Source organism: Festucalex cinctus, chromosome 8 (assembly GCF_051991245.1).
Source record: "Festucalex cinctus isolate MCC-2025b chromosome 8, RoL_Fcin_1.0, whole genome shotgun sequence".
NCBI lineage: Eukaryota > Metazoa > Chordata > Actinopteri > Syngnathiformes > Syngnathidae > Festucalex > Festucalex cinctus.
Window position 1 is genome coordinate 29,189,835 of NC_135418.1, and position 19,676 is coordinate 29,209,510.

Here is a 19,676-nt window from a genome sequence, read left to right on the forward strand (position 1 = left end):
CCTACGAATTGGTCAAATTAACACTTGTTTATTTATTAGTTTATTTCCACAGTGCGTTCAAATACAGACAAAAACTATTGATAAACAATCATTTCACTGTGAAAAATGGACTCCATCTAAAACTCAAAGCTTATAAAATGGGGTCCAACAACCCACCACCAACACAATTTACATTGCAACCCAATTAGGTTGATATCCACATAATTTACAACTTGTAAATGAAAGATATGCCCGTCATATTTACAAGAAAAGGACAATTTCCAATATAATCTTGAGACCGATATGAAAAACTATGTTCATGTTACATGTGTATCAAGTATAATATGGCAACCTAAATCAGTCTACTCAGGATAGACACACCAAACAAAACTTCCTGGGCTGAATTAAAAGAAATAAAATTGCTCAGAAAATGGATGGATGGATGGATGGATGGATGGATGGATAATCACTTGGATGAGCTCATCTTTCACAGATTGCTAGAAATGACCAAACTGAGCCAAAAAAGGCCGCTTCAAACTTCAAAATGGTTCCCTTCCCGTTTGTATTAAGTTCTTCAAACTTTTCTACTCATGATAGACACGCCTACCAAATGTCATGTTGCTGAGCCAAACTGACTTTGGGGGCTGAATTTAAGGTGCCGTATACACTGATATGAATGAGATTGAGGCTGCTCCCATATGTTACGTAATTGTTTGAAAGTTCCAATGAAGTGAGGTGACGAATGGAAGTAGAGAAAGACGGGGCTTGTTTGGAAATTCTTGCGGGTCAGAGGTAACGACAGGACGCTTGGGCCCCGCACCTGCCATCAGTCTTGACACGCTCCAAACAAGTGGCGTCAACAGTGTTGCTCAGCGACGCCGCTTTCAAGTCGAAAACCTTTTGTCCGAAACATCAGCAGAAGGAATGTTTCATGTGTCATGTTCCACTCGGCGACTTTTCCTCCTCGGAACGATTGGACGCCGGCCCGTGGTCTCTTCCTCCTCCAGATGTCTTTGACATGCGAGCGTGAAATATGCAGCGTGAAATCTGAGAGCGGCGCTCTTCCGAGGACACGACTCCACAGTGAAAAAAAAACAAAAAACAGACTTTACCGCAACGTACTGTAAAGTTACAAAATAAATGCGCTCCCTCCGGACGCTTCATCTTACATCTCGGATGATACGACTTTAATAGCCTGCGAGTAATCCACGACCAATTCCAATGTGGAAGTCCGCGGATGCCGAATTGCTTCAGGGATCAACTGTAGTTTTAAGTTGTAATATCACCATTCACCACTAGATAGCAGACTTCTTGTTGTACTTGTATATGGAGGACCAAAACTGCCAAAATGAAAAGTAAATAAATAAAAATGGATATAAAAAATAGAATTACAAAATTGAATTAAAAAAATATAAATGGAAATAAAAACAACAATATTGTTTTTATTCTATTTCTATTTTGTATTGAATTATATTTTTATGTATGATTGAAATAAATAAATAAAAACGGATATAAAAAAATAGTTAAAAAATGAAATAAAATATAAATGGAAATAAAAACAACAATATTGTTTTTATTTCTATTTTGTATTGAATTATATTCGTATTTATTATTGAAATAAATAAATAAAAACGGATGTAAAAAATCTAATTCAAAAATTAAATTAAATAATAAATATAAATGGAAATAAAAACAACAATATAGTTGCTTTTATTTCTATTTATTTTTCGTATTGAATTATATTTTTATATCTGCTTATAAATAAATAAATGGATATAATAAATATAATTCAAGAATTAAATCAAATAATAAATATACATGGAAATAAAAAAAAACAATATTGTTTTTATTTCTATTTCTTTTTTGTATTTAATTATATTTTTATATCCGTTTTTATTTATCTATAATTTTGGCAGTTTTCGTCCTCCATACTTATACGGCAATAGACTACAACATGAGTAAGGCCTAATCTTTTTTTTTTTTTTTTTTTAAACCACAAAAAGTTCCAAATGACTTCTTGCACTTAATGTGTATTTCTTGTTTAGCATTTTATATATCAAAAGTACTACAGGTACTCTGTATCATAACTGTCCAAAGTGTGAATACTTGTACAAGTATCAGTCTTAAAAAACAACAACAACAAAAACGTGTCAACGAACATCCCTAATGTGAATCCACTATCCAGTATCCGACCCCGTCTATGTGCCCGCATGTTCGTCCTGTGAAAGTGGACAGTTGGCAGCGCGACAAAATCTTTCGGCGATGATTCAAGTTGACGTGGACAAGTTAAGCAGACACAACTGTGTAAACTTTCATTCTAATGCAGAACCAATGTGACGTCATTGGGGGTGATGGCGCTCCAAACAAAATATGACCCCCCCCCAAAAAAAAAAATTTCTATAGCTCCGTTCACACACTCACACGGACGCGTCTAGACATACATCTTTAATCTGATGACGCTATGTCAGCAAAGATGGACAAACGCACAAATCCCTTACTCAGTTGAACTCGTTGACCTTGAAATGCATTGCAGCTCATTTTCCTTCCCTTTTCCAGACTTTTTATTGTCTGTCTTTCAAAAGATGTGGTTCCCACTTGAATATATTCATTTGCCAGTTGTGTCATCTGTTTGCATTAAAAAAAAAAAAAAAAAAAAGTCCAACAGATGGCATCATACGGTGAGCTGCTTTTATATATATATATATATTTTTTTAAGAAATAAAAATGTGTTGTAAATTTCACACCTTGCCTGAATTCTGTGATACTCTTCTTTTTAATCACCAAATATGGGGGTTCCAAACTGTGACAAATAAAGTTGCTCCTCCCTCGCTTATCACTGTGGGCGTGTCTGTTGAATGTGCTGAAACCACGCCCTACTCAACTATCAACTGTCAATCAAATATATCTACGACCACCTGGAAAAATGAATGCTTTCTCATGGCATGCAAAACTATCGCCTTGTAAACCCTGCGCTAGCCTGGAATACTTTTTTGTTTTTTTTTGCACGTACACATTATTTACACTTACATTTTTGTTTTACAGGCACACCACACATTTTTTTTTTTTTTTTTTACAGTTACAAATCCCGACTTTTACAGATACAAATTCATATTTTTTTTTCTCCAGGTACAATTTTCTACTAGTTACTTTTGCACCATATTTACCTCCATAACTGAGCTGTCCCCAACATATTACGAATGCAATTATGCCATCTAGTGGCAGAAAAATGACCTCAACACAAATCAATATCACACTTGTTTTGTTTTTTTTACAGTATAGTGCATATTTTTTATTTTAACTAAATTTTATGAATTATGAAATTACTGCATCAAGGACTAAAAGATGCAGCCATATTTTTATTAGTTTAACTTTTTTTCACGTTTTTGTTAAAAACATATTTTATTGTACATTTAGAACAGACACACAATTTGTGATTAATCATGAATTAACTGTTGAGGTTATGTGATTAATTACGCTAAAAAATTTAAATCGCCTGACAATCCTAATATCAATACATCATTTGGCTATATGTGCTTTATCCACATGTTGGCTTTTTCCTTAAACCTGGAGGAGAAACTTTTCCACAGGAACAATATGTCACCACTGGGAGCCATTAAAGGAATTAGCGCGGTCATAAAAAAACACGCGGCCTTCATGGAATTATAGGAGTCGTAAACAAAGTCGTAGAGCTTTTTATCTACACCGCGTGACTATTGTGTTTTGTTTTGTTTTTTTGTTCATGCACAGTGACCTGAATTGCATGGTCATGTGACCACGTGATGTACTTTACCTCCTCCAAAAACTTCCTTCCTGCTTCGGTTGTCATTCATCCGACTGACAATGCATCCTGATGACATCATCACCTGTAAACAGGAGTGGGGGCGTTGATTTGCGTTTATTAACACCCACAGGAAACAGAAGCAGAATTTACAAAATGAATGCTAAAACTATGAAAATAAAACCGTAGCGTACGCAAATTAACGTCCATCTAAAACTATTTAAGGAAACGAGGCTTTGCGTAAGCAGCTACAAGATTAACATACACGTAAAAACAATTATGTCCGGTGTTCCACAAGTGTGCGTATTCAGCCCACTTGAACCTCCTCGTTTGAAAAGCATCAATTAACACAAAGATCGTATTTCGCAGAGCAAATTTCTAGCTGGCCAATAAATGCGAATGTGAATCTCCTGGTGTATATAAATATATATTTGTCCGTCTGACGGTCGGTGTGAGATCGAGCTGGGAATGACGACGATTGTGCTAAGAAAAGCCTCGGCAGCTGCTGCGGAGGATTTACCAGCGCACGTACGCGCACACATACGGAAATACGATAGCGCCGGCCAGTTCAAACGTACCTGAAGGCAGCACAGCTAATGAGCTTTCAATTCACTTTCACAGTTGAACTTGAAGTGAACGTCATTCCATCCATCCATTTTCTGAACCGCTTGCTCCTCTCACAAGGGGGGTGCTGGAGCCTATCTCAGCTGGAAATGGGCAGCTGGCGGGGTACACCCTGAAATGGTTGCCAGCCAATCGCAGTGAAGTGAACAGGAAATGTTTTTTTTTACTTTGTAACATGCTATATACAAAAAGTTGTCTTTCCATCCATTATGAAATTAAACTAAACAAATTTATTCTGTAAAAAAAACAAAAAACAATGTGTGAGTGAACCATTACATATTGTAACAATGGAAAATTGGCTAATGTAATCTCTGTACATGACTAGGAAAGGAGACTTAACCATGTCAACGATGAATCGTGAAAGCGCTGCCCCTAAAACTGGTCAATTTATCGTATGAAATATGCCGTCGAAACACGTCTACAAGAATTGCTGATCCTTGGTGTATTTTGACAAAAATATGCCACATGCATGTTTATCAAAACACATGGGAAGTGTTTTAAATTGTCAAAACAAAACAAAACACAAAAGGCCTTTTAAGTGTGAAACCAGTTGCAAGAATAAGAATATTAACACTTGAAAAACATTAAACACTTACTCACCTTCAAATATGTGGTGCTGGCGCTGTGGAAATGTGTCCCCTTAAAAGACAAATGGCGGACAATAGCGACCGACTAACTTAAAATAAATAAATAAATATTTAAAAAAAAAAAAACGGCAAAAAAGCGAGTTTAATTCCCAATAAGACACAGAAATGTAGTCATTTACTCGTATATAGTACAGTAAACGGTTAATATATGAAAAGCTAAAACTGAATAATGTTCAAAGCCATTTTTAACGGACATTCTTTTTAATCATTTGTAGTTTTGTTGACATAAAAAGTGTTACCTCGACAGCGTTGACAAGCTTCATCAAAGTCTTTGGTGCCCTCTGCTGTTCACAAACAAGAAAAACAGTCTGTGATTGGTCCCAGTGGAGGCAACATTCTCGGCACAAGTGGTGGGAAGTCACTTGTGAACAAGTCATCGTTTCGTCAGTAGCAAGTCTTTTTTTTTTTTTTTCCTCCTCCTCCCCCTCAAGCAAGTTCCGAGTTATTATCGGACATTAGCCAATTTGCACTACTTCACATTAGTCATCTTCTTTTTTTTTTGAGAGTTTGTCCCCAACTTTTTTTCTCTCAACAGTTCACTTGAAAAGAAAATTGACTTTCTTGAAAACTTAATTTTAACTCCAAAATTCAATAAATGCCAACTTGAATTTTACTAATTTTTTGTCTTTCTCCTAGAAGTCACACTTTCTTGAAAAAGAAAAGATGGTTTTGATTTTCTTTTTTCCCCTCAAGTGCTTTTCAAAAACGTAATTTTGAAAAAAAAGTATTTTTTTTTCTTATAATAATTTGTTTCTCGTTTTTAGAACTGTTTTAAAGCTAAATTTCCTTGGATTTTTTATTTAAAAAAAAAAAGAGAGTAATGTCTAGGGGAAAAAAACTTGTAATATTCAAGAAAAAAAGTTTTTTTTCCAGGACAAATGTATTTTTCAAGGGAAAAAAAGCCCAAATTTGACTTTATTTTTTCCAACTTATTTCTCAAGCAGGATGTCGTTCTTTTGTTGTTTTTTTAGAATTCTCCCCAAGAATGTACACTTTTTTCTTTTTTAATAATGTCTCTTGAAAATGATTTTATTTATTTTTTTAATGTAAACAGGCACGATTGAAGTCATTTACTTGAAGTTGAAGTCAAATATTTAATTTCAAGTCCTAAAATGGCAGAGGAAAGCCTGTCTCGAGACAAATCATGTGACCCCCCCCAGCACTTTTTCTATCATTATTTTACTGTAGAGTGAGAAGCAGTGGGTGTTACCATGGTGACCGCCTTTAAGCTCCTCCTCTGAGCAGCACGTACACGGCCGTGACCGCGAGTACGGCGGCCGTGTACGCGAAGGCGGCGTTGTACAGCGTGCTGCGACCGATCCGCTCGCCCAGCGTCCTCTGAGTTTCCTCGGCGGAGCCCGGCGTCCACTCGGACCCCCGGCGGGAGCCGCTTTCCAGAAGCTTCCTCACGTGGGACAGCTCGCCGCGCAGCCCGCCGAGGCTTTGCCGCAGTTCCGACACTTGGGGCAAAAGCGACTCCAGGAGCGGCGAGCGGTCGGCCGGTGGAGGACCGCCCCCCTCGGGGACGGGGACGGCGGCCCCCCGCAGGGAGACCCTGAGGCTGTCGATGAGCGCCCCCAGCTGGTCCTGCTGCGAGCGATGGTTCCCGGCTTGGATTCGGAGGGCTTCCTGAAGGCTTTCCGGACCCTTCTGGGCCTCCAGCAACAGACTCTTCAGCTCCTACAAATTGACACACGCACACACGTGCACCAAGAGTTTTTAGGAAAGTTCTTTTTATTTTTTTTTAAACAAGACAATTCATATAATTGAAGTTAAAAAAAAAAAAATGTTAAAATGTCAATGCAAAAATTAAGAAAATAATAAAAAATAAAAACACAATGTACACTTTATATAAATATTTTTCAGATTTTTATGGCATATAATTTTATATTACAAATACAACTTAAAATCATCAAATGTTTTTTTCAATTAATTATAACAAATGTCATTTTGTTTTAAATAAATTGCATGAATAATAATTTTTATATTTTTATATTAAATATTTGTTAAATTATAATGAATACCGGTACATTATTTAAGTCTAAATAATAAGATTTTATTTTTGTTTATAATTACATTATAATTAGTCATATTTTTAATTAAACTAATTTCAAAATGTTCCATGTACAATATGTGTAAAATTTTGTTTGTCAATAACTAATAATGTTTATTGGGCTGCAGTATTTCAAAACATGAATCACAATAAATAAAAAATAATAATTAAATTGTTATATAACTTAATTAAATAAATTTAAATAATTTAAATGTTAATTAAATGTTACTTAACTTAAATACATTTAATAAACAATTTGATGATGTGATTGTTTTGAAAAGATTACCCATTATAAAATTAATTTTTAAAAATTGTTTGATTTTATCTTTTTTTTTATTTGATTATTTACAACAAATAGTCATTTACTAAAATACATAAAACAAGTTTAATATGTAAAACTCTTTACTAATATTTTTGTTAAAAAAATATTTTAAAAAAATGTTAAACACATATGTAAAATTGTCTAGTTTTAATTTAACTCACATTTTATTCTATTGTTTATTAAAAAAATAAATAAATGAACCATTTACTGGGATAGCTTTTTTTCATGTATATTTAAAATGGTTGATTTTCTAAATAGTTTTATTTTAATATTCACAATGAATATACCAATTGTACTAATCTGAATTTTATTTAATACATTTTGGTGAAGCCACTTGAGATAAAAAAAAAAAAAAAACAGCCAAGCGAACGCATCCTCACCTGCAGGCGCACGCGGTTGATGTACGTTGAGCCCATGACGCCGATGAGCGCCCCCAGCACCGACCCGACGAGCGACCAGTTCTTGGTGCGCTCGGCCCGCGTGCGCTCCTTCTCGTGACTCTCGCGCACGGCGGCCGAGAAGGCGGCGAAGCGCTCGCGCTCGGCCGCCTCGGCGTGGCCGTGAGCCGCGCGCAGGCGCCGCTCGTCCAGCAGCAGCCGATGCTCCAGCGTGGCCAGCTCCAGGTAGGCGGCCTCCTCGCGGGACACGCGCTCCAGGCGCGCCCGCGCCTCCTTCAGCCGACCCTGCACCGCCTCCAGGCTGCCGTGGGCCTCGCCGACCACACCCCTTGACGCCATGAACGCCGCCTCCGCCTGCAACGTCACCCGGAACGGATCAACGTTGTCATCGGCTCGCTTTTTGGCTTTTATTTTGAATTTGAGTCCAGTCTGGGGTTTTTGGTTCTGACCTCTGTGACTTTGGTCTGCGCTTGGCGGACCTCGTTGAGGCCGACAAACTCTTCGTACTTCTCCCACCAGCTGTTCATCGTGGCGGCGGCCACCTGAGCAGACTTCTGGCCCCACTGCTGCCCCAACCGACCAGCATGCTGGACGGGAACAAATAAAGAAAGTAAAAGTCAAGTGGCTTTAATGTGGTTTTATGAAATTGAATTATTAGTGTTTCTGTATTTCATGTGTAACTCTAATTTAAGCTCACAATAAAAGGACCAAGTGAATAATCGAAGTGACCATTGTTTTTCCATTATTTTTTTTGCCGTCTCACCTGTAAGGCAGACAGCGCTCTCTCCTTCACGCCATCAGGACCGGACGGGACTGGACCACCGGGTTGGTGATGGGTGCAGTAGGTCCGGACCACGCGCGCCCGGACCGGCAGGGGTCCGAGCAGGAAGAGGCGGGACCAACAGCCCGAGCCATGAACTCGGTACCTGGCACGTTTATGATCAGCGTTCACACAGTGCGCATCAATGTATTGGTTGTAATGTAGTCTATTTTAGTGTAGTTTTAATGGGAACATACCTCATTGAGAAGTGCAATATGGAAAGAATTGGAGCTGCAATTTGTCCCCAGCTATAGAGATAACCACCGGAAGAGATTGGTTAGATTCAGGCAACCATTTTAGCATCCTAATAGACTTATCAACTTTTTTTTTTTTAGTTTTTTTTCTGACATCTTCTCTTTCCATCCATACCTGAGAGTAGATTTTTATTCATGTAACCTTAGATCCTTTCTTCCTTTGCTTGAATCATTTTTTCTGCCTACCACTTTTTGCACCTTGCTTCTTCTTTCCCATGCTAAAAAAAAATATTTTTGGTCTTCCTACTTTCGCGACCTGTATGATACTGGTTTATTAATATTGAATTTATGTCATTATTTGACAGTATTCACTGTAACTGTAAAGTAAAAAAAAAAAAAAAAAAGTCAAAGTACCCAGCTATTTTATTCACTTTTAACGTTCTACATCTCGTTTCCTTGTACTTATGTGACTGTAATGTGTAACGAGAAATAATATTCCATCTGTCCCTCCTTTTTGATTAGCCGACTAGCCGCTGCTAATGTCCTCTACCCATTTCCAATGGTAGCAAGCTAGCATTTAGCATCACGTCTCTGTATTGCTCTGTTACAAGATATATATATAATAAAGAAAACACATACCGGTATTCTTGTGCGTTTCCGATGCAAACATGTCACTGGGACGATATTTTCCAGTGTCCCAAAGTCGTCATTCTAATGCGAAATGAGAAAGCTAGCTTGACGATAGCATGTGAGTTTTAATCAGGCATATGATGGTGATTCTATTTCCGGGTTCAAAGTTTGGTGGGGTCCTTACGGCGCGACATCTTCGCTACTCGATTGGAGGCAGCACATTATCATCAAAACACGTCACCTTTTTCCTACATTTGCTCTTATTCACGCTCAAAGATGTCCGGCAGGGAAGGTGAGACGCCGTTTTATATCGTTTCATCATATATTCTTATTAATATAACATTAAAATTCACTGTTAACGTGATTGGATGTGTGGATTAGCTAGTTTAGCTCTTGCTAACGACAGCTGCACGAGTAGGCATAATACTAAAACAAACATTTCTCCAAATGACGACAATGCATTTTTAATTGCACATGTTAAATAATCAAATGTATTTATTGAAGTTCTGTTCATACCTGGCAGTCACTTGTGTTCTCAGTTGACAATAACGCATTTCATGTCACTTGCCAGGAGGCAAAAAGAAACCACTCAAGGCTCCCAAAAAACAGAACAAGGACTTGGATGAGGTAAGTTTCCCAAAACGTGTTATATTACATTGCATTTTGTTATTTAGCAAATGCAGTGTTTGGTGCATAATCTTAAAAATAAATTCCCATTCCAGTAGGCCTATATTGAAGTGTGCTAAATGTGTGTGTGCAGGAGGAAGTTGCCTTCAAGCAGAAGCAGAAGGAGGATCAGAAGGCCTTGGACGCCATGAAGGCCAAAGCTTCTGGAAAAGGACCTCTAGGTATATGAACAGAAAGCAGTTTTAAATACAGTTGAACAGCAGCTGTGAGGGTAGGCCAACAAAATTGAGAGAGAGAAAAAAAAAAAAGTTTGAACTCAAACGCAGTGTGGCTGTGACATCAGACGGAATATCCAATCGCCGGTTTGGGGAAGTCATTTCAGAGTGCGAACAGCAACTTACCAAGCGGCTGGAAAAGCATCCATGCGTCTTCCTGGCAGGCTGCTAAGCAACCATTTCCAAATATGGGCAAGGTATTGAAGTGTTTGGGGATTGTAGTTTGTGGTATATTTACTTGATTAAAAGAGGCAATTATAGGAAGAGTTTTTAGCTTGTGGCGTCAATTATTTATGGTTTTTCGCTACTCGTAGTCGGGCTTGGCCTCTAATCCCCACAAATAGTGGGTGCGCTTACTGTGCTGTCAAGGTTTTCTCATGCACTGTCCTGTATTTTCTCTCCACCAGGTGGCAGCGGCATCAAAAAGTCAGGCAAGAAGTGAAGCATCCTGATGATTCACGACTGGGATGATTCCATGCCGGGTTTATACCGTGACTGCAGCGTGTCCGGTTTGTTTTGCTCCGATTTAAGTGTTTAGTGTTGTTTTTTTTGTTTGTTTTTTCTGTGACGGTTCCCGGGTTGTGTTAACCGTAGTCACAGATTTCACACTGATATTTTTTGTCATAAACACTGACCAGCTATTTTCAAGTAACAGGTTGGTCAAAATGGCAAAATTGGAGGAATAATTATGTTGTTAAAATATAAGAAAAGAGAAAAAAAAAAAATCACAAAAAGTTTTTTTTTTTTTTAATGACATTTTGTTGTAAAGAGACTAATAAAATGTTTTGAAATCGCATCTACTGTGCTATGTTATGTTTATGTATCTATATATGATTGAAATCAGTATGCTTTGATAGCAAACCGCCTACAGGGGGCAGAATATCTCCAGAAAGTTGACATGCTTATGAATTATGACAGTTGGCAGGTTTTTGGCATCAAATGGGACTTGCATGTTTTTCATTGGACAGCTATGTGATACGGATACAGCTGGCAAAAAAACCAAACAAAAAAACATGGCAATATGCATTAAAAGGGACTACAGAAATCCACAAATGTCTATAACAGTATTATTTACTCCAGTATAATGTAAAAGTATCGCCTTAAAAACACCTAACTCTGTTAGGTGTTTGTTGAAATATAGTTTAATATGTAAAAAAAAATTTCATGCAATGCCAGATGATTAGAACAAAATGGTGCTTGAGGTAAAAGTGGTCATGTTGGTCTTACGAGGTTGCGGAGTTGCAGATTTGAATGATCAAATCTGGAGGTTATCGTACTTAGCTGGAAACGACTCATGTTGAAATCTCTTCAGCAGAATAGTGTTGAAATCTCAAATAATGTTGAAATGTATTGTAAACGAGTATGTTGCTCTCAGTCCTCCATCTTAGAGCATTTTGCAGCTACAAGTCGGCTGCCGCCGTGGCGGCGGATGCAGTAGTCCTCCTCCTTCTTCATCATCATCATCTCCTCGCCTCATCTTGGCCAGTTTCAGCTGCAGGATTTGGATCTCCAGGTTGAGTTTCTGGCGCTCCAGCAGCAGGTTTCCTCGTTTCAGCTCCAGCAGCTCACTGTCCACATGTGGACCTGCTGCGGTAGAGTTAAGCGGGGAACAAATTGCATTCGTTTTCTATTCTAACAAGTGGATCCGTCCTAAAAAGTCGTACAATTTTGAGTTCAACAACAACAACAAAAATGCCTCAAAAGTAAAACCATAGACTTTTACAGGCAGTGAGAAAAAAAAAAAAAAGCGCTGTGGAGTTCCACAAGGCTCTATACTCAGACTCCTGATAATCTCTTATCACACTTATCTAACACAGTCATACTTTTTGAAAATTCCTAGCACCTCAGAAACATGTAGTACTATGAAAATGATGCACACAACTCATGAATTGATTGGTCGGTTTGAACTGCGGATTGGCTACACGGTGCACTGGTCGCCAGCCAATCGCAGGGCAGGTTCAGACAAACACATTCATACTTAACTCCAATATGGAGTCTTCAATGACACTTAACATGCATATTTTTTAAGGCTGGAGGAGAAAATTGGCGAACATGCTCAAAACAAACTCACACGCACGAACCCCTCAACCGAAATTCGAACCCTGAACCCGAGAACTGTAAAGCAGACATGCTAACCGTTAGGTCACGGTGCTGCTGCTCACGTCTTGCGCTAACATAATAGCAGCGGTTACCTTCGTTTTCTTGCGGCGCTGTGAGAGATCTCAGCTCGACCTCCACTGGGTAATGGTCGCTCACTTTTAGCGCCTGCGACACAAACATGTAAAAAACGATCATGTATTGCTTTTCACTAACGATGCATCAGCGTCACAATCTCATGGTCTTTTTGGTGATAACAGTATTCACAGTTAGGCACTGGGAAAAAAACAAGAGTTTCTAATATATCATTCAGTACAGAAGAATCTCGGCTGTTGAGCCACATGCTGCTTCACCACGCACCTGCTCGTTGCTGAGGCCGAACGCCTTCTGGAAGTTGAAGGGTTTGGCGGAGTTTGGCACCACAGCGCCAAGCATGTCGTCTCCGTACACCACGATCCTGGAAACAGGACATTTGAAATTGGCGCGTTAGCGTCTGCTAACATCCGTCCAGAATTGGGGGACTCGAGTCACATGACCTGACTTGAGAAAGGATTAAGTCACCAGTTTTATAGGACTTTGCTTGACAAAACGTTTGAAAGATTCATGTTGGAAAAAAAAAAAATCACCACCACACATGAACAGAAGCCCAGATGTGTAGATTGAGGAGTTCATGTGTATACATCCTGTATTTATAGAGTGCATTTTCCTGAGTGAAAACGGAAGACCCCGCCTTTAACTCCTTGACTGCCAAAAACGTTTAATGACGATGAGTAAAATCACGATGTATGTTGCCATAAACGTGAAATGACGTCATCTACGTTTTTTTTGTTTTTTTGTTTTTGGGGGGGGGGGGTTCCGTCAATGGACGGAGCAACGTCTAAATGCAGCGCTGCCCGGTCAATGGGTTGTGGAATCAAAAACACCACCTAACTATGGCCAGCAGATGGCAGCGTTGTGTATCTTTTCAATGGGCTGCTGGTATATGGAATTACAATGAAATGTAATCAGCGAAATGGCACTGTGCAGGGGTTGGATTTTTTATTTTTTTTTCCCACAACGTGTGGCAGTAAAAGAGTTAAGACTCGAGATTTATGACTTGCACGTCAAATGATTTGACCCGCCGCCACCCCCGCATCCTACCTGTCGTACGTATGCGCGTTTGACACGCTGGCCGTGGTGTCGACGTCGTCCGCAATCAGCCAGTGGAAGTTTTTGTCGCTGCGGATGCGAATGGACCGCATGTCGCGCTCCGACACGTACGCGCCGTCCGCGTTGAAGTCGCCCAGGATCATCACGTTCTGTTGCGGAGGGGGGGGGGGGCGAAGTTTGCAGGGAAATGAGGAAAAGTCAAAGTCGCATACGTTAGTGGCAACGGGATCAAATCTCCACAAGTCGGCCTTTTGAAGGACCCCTTGCAAATGGCAGATTTCCTGTTTGAAACCTATGGCGATCTAACTCATTTATTTTTTTCATTATTATTATTATTATCGTCTTTTTTTATGCATGTCCGAAGGAAAAATAAAAAAGAAAAAAATCTATGTAATATTAATCAGAATGTCATGTATATACGATATTATCATGATATGAAGGTCACAATATGATATGATCATGAAATTGTGGTGAAGTTGGCGATACAAAAGGTCTCAATATTGTAAAAAAAAAAAAAAAAAAAAAGAGCTCATACAAAAAAAAAGTATTTTTGTACATTACAGAAATGAAAAATATAAAAATATAAATATATATTTAAAAAAATAATAATTTTTTATTAATAAAATTAATAAATTAACTCTTTTACTGCCAGACGTTATCAAAGAAAAACTTTGACATGACAGAGGCTTTGATCATTGACGAAAAGAGATACAATGTTGCCACCTGCTGGCCATAGTTTAGAGTGTTTTAGATTCCACAACCCATTGACCAGGCAGCGCTGCACTTAGACGTTGCACTAAGAAAAGATAAAAAAAATTGTTGACGTTATTTTACGTTTATGGCAATATACGTCGTGATTTTACTGATCGTTATTAAACGTTTTTGGCGGTCAAAGAGTTAATTAATCACTAAATAAATTTAAATAAGAAAATACATAAAATAAATTGAGTTCCTCCACATATTGACTCTGTTCACAAGCATATTACGTTGCCCTTCATCTGACCATTATCGTGGATTTGAAACAAAGAAGGGCCAAAACATGCCTTGTGAAAATTAAACGACAAAAAAAAACTAGCCACCAGAGGGTGCTAAAACTGCACAAATGGAAATCAACCCAACTTTTAGACATGTATAACATAACGTCAAGAAGTGTTTAATGCTGACTTCCACTTTAAAGGAACCTCGGAAATGGGTGATTTGACCCTAAAGGTCAAGCTCAGACCAAAATGGCGGACTTCCTGTTTATTTCTAGATGTGTCTTTAGGGGGACTTTTTTTGTGAGTTCGACCAAATTTCATGTTGCCAATTAAAAATGTCTGAATTTTCCCAAAAAAAAACGTTGAAAACGTCCTCACGTCCGTCCTCCACTTGTCCTTGACATGCTGGAAGACGTCAAAGAGCTCGTCCAGCTCGACCTCCGAGTCGTCCGGTTTGGTGTGGACGGGGATCATCACCAGGTCCTTCAGCACTTGACGATCACGGAAACACGCACACACACACACACACACACACACGACGTCAAAAAACGCGCCTGCCGGCCTCGTCGCGCCCGGCCGACTTTTTCCCACCTGTGCGGTGACATCGGAACCTCAGGATGTAAGGGTCCCTGGCGAAGACGTCGCCGCCCTCCGTCATCCGGTCGTCAAACTGGTACGAGCCCACCAGGTCCACCAAGTCGTCCCTGCGCGGAACCGCAAACCAGAAAACCTTCAGAGACGATCGCGTCTCTCCGGACGACGACGTCGTCGATATCGTCGTCGTCGTCGTCGCCACCTGTAGAGGAACATGAACTGCTCCTTGTAGCGGGATCGGCCCAGCCGGCTGCTGATCTTCAGCGTGTAGTGAGGAGACACTTTGACCCTGCGCGCACACGCACGTTCATTTCATATTTCGTCTTTTTGGTGCGTTTTTTGCCATTTCGGACGTCGGACGTACGCGTTGAGCGCATCCAGGAGAGTTTTGACGGACGGGCCGCTGACGTCAACCACCTCCAGGATCACGATGATGTCATAGCGACGGATAATCTGGGGGTGCAAGTAATAATAATAATAATAATAACAATATCGTCGTTTGTTTTTTTTTAATGTACATTTCAGAAAAATACATTTTTGCTTCATTCTCAAATCTTGGATTCAAAAAAAAAAAAATAAAATACAATTATAAAACATTATTCTTCAAGTAATTTGTTGCATTTTTTCTTACAAACAATTTAATGTATTAATAAGAATTATAATAATAATAATAATAAATTTATAGGTGCCTTTCTAAACACTCAAGGAAACCGTACAATTCAAAAACGATTTAATTAAAAACACTTATTAAAAAAAAAAAAAAAAAAAGAACATGCTCATTAAATATGTTTTTTTTCACCAAATCTGTTGAATATTTTGACATTTTAATTCAATGAAAATATTTGTACTTTTTTTTCAAGTAACTAGATAGTCAGTTGTATTTTCTTTTAGATTTTAATTAAAATAAATAAACGACATTTTTTTTACTTATATTTTTCAAGATTTAAATATGTTGCAATTTTCACATTTTATTTTTAAAAAATATCATGCTTTTGTTTTCAGTCATAATTTCTTACAACTTAAATATAAAAATATCTAATAAGATGTCATATTTTTAAAATGTAATAAATATTTTTTTACTTTACTTTCAATAACAATGCAGTTATTCTTCATTTTAAATAATCATTTGCATTATTTTTTTTTTTACATATGTAATTAATATGAAAAACAAAAACTGGTATTTTCAAATCTTTAGAATTTTTTTAAAGAGTGGTTTAATTAGAACATTTGTTCAAATAATCAGATGTCATTTTTAAAGAAATATTTTAATACAACAATAAAATACTTTTTCAAATAATCAGTTGTCTTTTTATATTTAATAGTCGAATCCATCCAGCCATCCATTTTCTGTAGCCCTTATTCTCACATTACAATATTTAAAAATAAAAATAAAATACAAATCAGTAGAATCAAGTTGAAATCCTGTCAGCTGCATATGAATATGAATATGAAAACGTGTTACCTGCACGAGGATCTGAAGGATCTCCGGGTCGGATACTTTACTTCGCCCAAACTTCTGGATGTTGAACGAGGCGATTTTCATGGCTGCTGCTGCTGCTGAAAAAACATGCAGAAGAGTCGACAAAGAAGAAGATGAAGCCGCATGTGTCTGAACACGCAAAAGGCATGTTGGGCATCACCGCGTTTACACAAAAACAAAACGCGCCGCTAAGTCACACTATGCAGCTGTCAGCGCTTAAAAGAAGGACAAGCAAGTCCTCTTTTGTTGCCCTCGGCGCGTGCGTGCGTGCGTGCGTGCGTTGCTTTCTTTTCATGATTTCTATGAAGCAGCTCCAAGCCAACGTAAACGTCTTGAATGCAACGCAGATGCGAAGCAGATGTCACAAAGCACGAGGGACATTCTTGGAGGGATTCACAACTCGACAGCAGCGAGTCGCAAACTTTTCACGCCACCTTAACTGTTTTACTGCCACACGTTCAGAAAAAAAAAACAAAAAAAAACGTAGATGACGTCATTTCACGTTTATGGCAGCGTACGGCGTGATTTTACTAATCGTTATTAAACGTTTTTGGCAGTCAAAGAGTTTTAATTATAATAATAATAATATTAATAATGATAAAAACAAAACAACTTCAATTATGTCACCACTACCACCAACACGCAAATACAGTAATAGCTATAACAGGTCCAAAAATGCATCTCTCCTTCAAATACTTTGCTGCCGAGGATGCTTTAGAGTGCCCCATTGTTGGCCGTGAGTGCACATATATTACACGAAAAACTGGAATCAAAAGGGCTGGGAGTTAAAAAAATAAAATAAATAATGCTTCAAACTGCTGTGGTTGGTTTCGAGTGCGTTGTTGTCATAGCTCTCATATGACTGTTTTCCCTAAAAAAAAAAAAATGTATTTCAACAATAAAGATATTTTTCCCTTTTTTTTTGTTTGCATATTTTTGAGAGGAAAAAAAAAAAGTCGTATGAGAATGAACCCTGCCACCGATTAGCTTTAGCCACAGGTGCTTTTTACTCCTCGGGCAGGTAAACGAGCTCATCTCCACCTGCTGTGTAAATATACTCAAGTATTACATTACCAACGTGTGCTGCATTAACAAGTCATCATATCGGAGGTCATCGCTGCGTTTGATTTTGTCACAAAACGCGCTCATTTTTGAGCATCGCCGGAGGAAGGAATTCAGACTGAAATCCAAACGGGGACACTTTGGAGGTTGCAGTTGTGTTGCGACATGTCCGCTCGCTCCCATTGCCACTAGAGCATTACTTTTGTCAGAAAACACACTATTTACTATCGAAAATGATGCTTATTTTATTGTTTTATTTAAAAAAATATATATATATATATAGGGGGAAAAAAATACGGCTTACAATAATTATCAGATTTTCCCTCAAAACAAATGTGCAAGTTTTGTGAGAAACAAATACTCAGAAAAAAAGAAAACAAATATTCAATAAAATGTATTTCTTTCTTTATTTATTTATTTATTTTACAAAAGTAGTCAAACAAAACCAAAGCTCCCTAAAAATGATGTTATTTTATTTTTTTGTTCTTGAATACGGGGGTCAAAATTCCTGATAAAAATAAAATACCCAGAACCCAACAGGACATAACACATTCCACCCAGACAAGTTCTGTGTTTATCTCTCAGCCAATCTGACGGAAGCAACGGTGTGAGACAAGGAATGTCACACATGGCAAAAAAAAAATAAAAACCCTTCAAAAGAAATAGAGACACTAAACCAACAAATGACTTCATCCACTTTAGTTTATCCCTAATTTATTTGCGTAGGGCACAGCCTTTACTTGCCATTAAAAGTCTTTCAACTCAGTTGATTGTAAAATGTCACCTGTAAAGAACGCATGCAACAGATTGTTGTCACTTTTTTTTTTTTTTTTTTTTTTTTTAAACACACCACATGAAGAACTGACTGGTGATTGTAGTCCAACATATTTAGTAATGGAGACTGCTTTGACTTGACAGAACATCTTTCATTTGAATTGACGTCACCTGTTGCTGTCTCTCTGTCAAGCAAATTTCGAAGCTTCTACATAATAATAATAATACAGGAGATTCTTTAGCCTGACTACGAGCGTTGGTGAAACATTTGAAGCCTCTCAAACAGGAAGTAGTTGCTCACCTGCAGGAAGTGGAGGAAGTAGAGGAGAAGTGTTGTCCACTTGTTTTTGGCGGCGTCTCCTTTTGCTGCTGGGGAGTCAGGAGACGATTCCACCGCAACAGTGCCAAGGGAGACAGACGCACGCATACGCGGCAAAAGGTAGCAATGGACCGCTGGGATTGGTCCAAAGCCGACCAATAGGAAGGAACCGTGTGATGTTTTTATGTGTGAGAAATGTTGGGGGTGGGAGACAAGTTGCTTGAGATAAGAACGACACGCCCACAGGAAGTGGTTAACCCCCCCAAGATGGCCGTTTATTTTCTCGTCTTTGTACATGCATGGGAACACGTTGAAAAGAGTTTGTTTTTCCGAAATGAAAAATTGTATTTATTGGAAAAAAAAAAGAAGTCTTAAATAATCCAATATTTTTGTTTGAATTAAGCCATTTATATGTTCCCTCATTAAATGTCAAATGAAGTATTTCCTGGGAAAAATATGCCTGTAAGATTCTGACTTTTTAACATTCATTTTTGTTTTCCCTCGACTGAAAAATTTCACAAATTCTACACATAACATTTTTAAAAGATTACACACCTTTTCTCCTCTAAATTCCCCCCAAATCTTTTTTTTTTCTCCCCATTTTTCAGTCACTTTTGTGCTTGAATTTTGTTCTTGTTTGGGGATTTTTTTTTTTAAATCATCTATATGACACTCAATACGGCATTCTAAAATCTCAGAAAAAAACTATTCTTGCAAAATTAACATTTTTTCAAAAAAAAAAAAAGAAGAAGCTGTGATTCACCTTTCCTCCCTCCAAAAATTACTACTTTCCTAAAAAATTACCTTTCTCGAATTTTTGTTTTACCTCAAGACTGAAAAATTGCACAAGTTTTACACATTTCTAAAAACAAAGTAA

General features: G+C 38.1%; 3 protein-coding genes across 6 annotated transcripts; 1 reads left to right on the forward strand and 2 right to left on the reverse strand.

Annotated features, from left to right (window-relative positions):
• Positions 1 to 12: 12 nt before the first annotated feature.
• On the reverse strand, positions 13 to 9,650 carry ccdc51 (coiled-coil domain containing 51). The gene is made up of 9 exons (XM_077529818.1): positions 9,455 to 9,650; positions 8,819 to 8,869; positions 8,565 to 8,727; positions 8,251 to 8,388; positions 7,784 to 8,155; positions 4,982 to 6,708; positions 4,336 to 4,493; positions 3,770 to 3,842; positions 13 to 1,055 (listed from the first exon to the last, which is right to left on the reverse strand). The coding sequence occupies exons 2-6, from the start codon at positions 8,821 to 8,823 to the stop codon at positions 6,253 to 6,255; spliced, it is 1,134 nt and encodes a 377-aa protein (XP_077385944.1). The 5' UTR covers positions 8,824 to 8,869; positions 9,455 to 9,650; the 3' UTR covers positions 13 to 1,055; positions 3,770 to 3,842; positions 4,336 to 4,493; positions 4,982 to 6,252.
• tma7 (translation machinery associated 7 homolog) lies at positions 9,572 to 11,143 on the forward strand. Its single transcript, XM_077529823.1, has 4 exons — positions 9,572 to 9,737; positions 10,017 to 10,072; positions 10,206 to 10,293; positions 10,755 to 11,143. The coding sequence occupies exons 1-4, from the start codon at positions 9,722 to 9,724 to the stop codon at positions 10,787 to 10,789; spliced, it is 195 nt and encodes a 64-aa protein (XP_077385949.1). The 5' UTR covers positions 9,572 to 9,721; the 3' UTR covers positions 10,790 to 11,143.
• A 249-nt stretch (positions 11,144 to 11,392) lies between these two features.
• On the reverse strand, positions 11,393 to 19,026 carry dnase1l4.1 (deoxyribonuclease 1 like 4, tandem duplicate 1). 4 transcript variants are annotated; one of them, XM_077529822.1, is made up of 10 exons: positions 18,782 to 19,026; positions 16,627 to 16,724; positions 15,529 to 15,617; positions 15,367 to 15,453; positions 15,162 to 15,274; positions 14,949 to 15,061; positions 13,585 to 13,742; positions 12,805 to 12,901; positions 12,540 to 12,612; positions 11,393 to 11,931 (listed from the first exon to the last, which is right to left on the reverse strand). In XM_077529822.1, the coding sequence occupies exons 2-10, from the start codon at positions 16,705 to 16,707 to the stop codon at positions 11,732 to 11,734; spliced, it is 1,011 nt and encodes a 336-aa protein (XP_077385948.1). In that variant the 5' UTR covers positions 16,708 to 16,724; positions 18,782 to 19,026; the 3' UTR covers positions 11,393 to 11,731. The 4 variants fall into 4 exon arrangements, with proteins under 4 accessions (XP_077385948.1, XP_077385947.1, XP_077385945.1 ...); XM_077529821.1 differs by having other exon boundaries at positions 11,393 to 11,934; positions 16,627 to 16,718; positions 18,782 to 19,020; XM_077529819.1 differs by having other exon boundaries at positions 11,393 to 11,934; positions 18,782 to 19,016.
• Between the last annotated feature and the right edge of the window lie 650 nt (positions 19,027 to 19,676).

What these genes read in the sequence shown, in the direction of transcription:
- ccdc51 (XM_077529818.1), bottom strand. An exon ending in CGCAGACCAAAGTCACAGAG is followed by an intron (nt 8,156 to 8,250) that starts GTCAGAACCAAA and finishes GTGACGTTGCAG; the next exon opens with GCGGAGGCGGCGTTCATGGC. An exon ending in TCAACCGCGTGCGCCTGCAG is followed by an intron (nt 6,709 to 7,783) that starts GTGAGGATGCGT and finishes GTCAATTTGTAG; the next exon opens with GAGCTGAAGAGTCTGTTGCT.
- tma7 (XM_077529823.1), top strand. An exon ending in AGAACAAGGACTTGGATGAG is followed by an intron (nt 10,073 to 10,205) that starts GTAAGTTTCCCA and finishes GTGTGTGTGCAG; the next exon opens with GAGGAAGTTGCCTTCAAGCA. An exon ending in TTCTGGAAAAGGACCTCTAG is followed by an intron (nt 10,294 to 10,754) that starts GTATATGAACAG and finishes TCTCTCCACCAG; the next exon opens with GTGGCAGCGGCATCAAAAAG.
- dnase1l4.1 (XM_077529821.1), bottom strand. Translation starts at nt 16,707, where the DNA reads ATGAAAATCGCCTCGTTCAACATCCAGAAGTTTGGGCGAAGTAAAGTA. An exon ending in CAGTTCATGTTCCTCTACAG is followed by an intron (nt 15,275 to 15,366) that starts GTGGCGACGACG and finishes GGTTCCGCGCAG; the next exon opens with GGACGACTTGGTGGACCTGG. An exon ending in GTTCCGATGTCACCGCACAG is followed by an intron (nt 15,062 to 15,161) that starts GTGGGAAAAAGT and finishes GTGATCGTCAAG; the next exon opens with TGCTGAAGGACCTGGTGATG.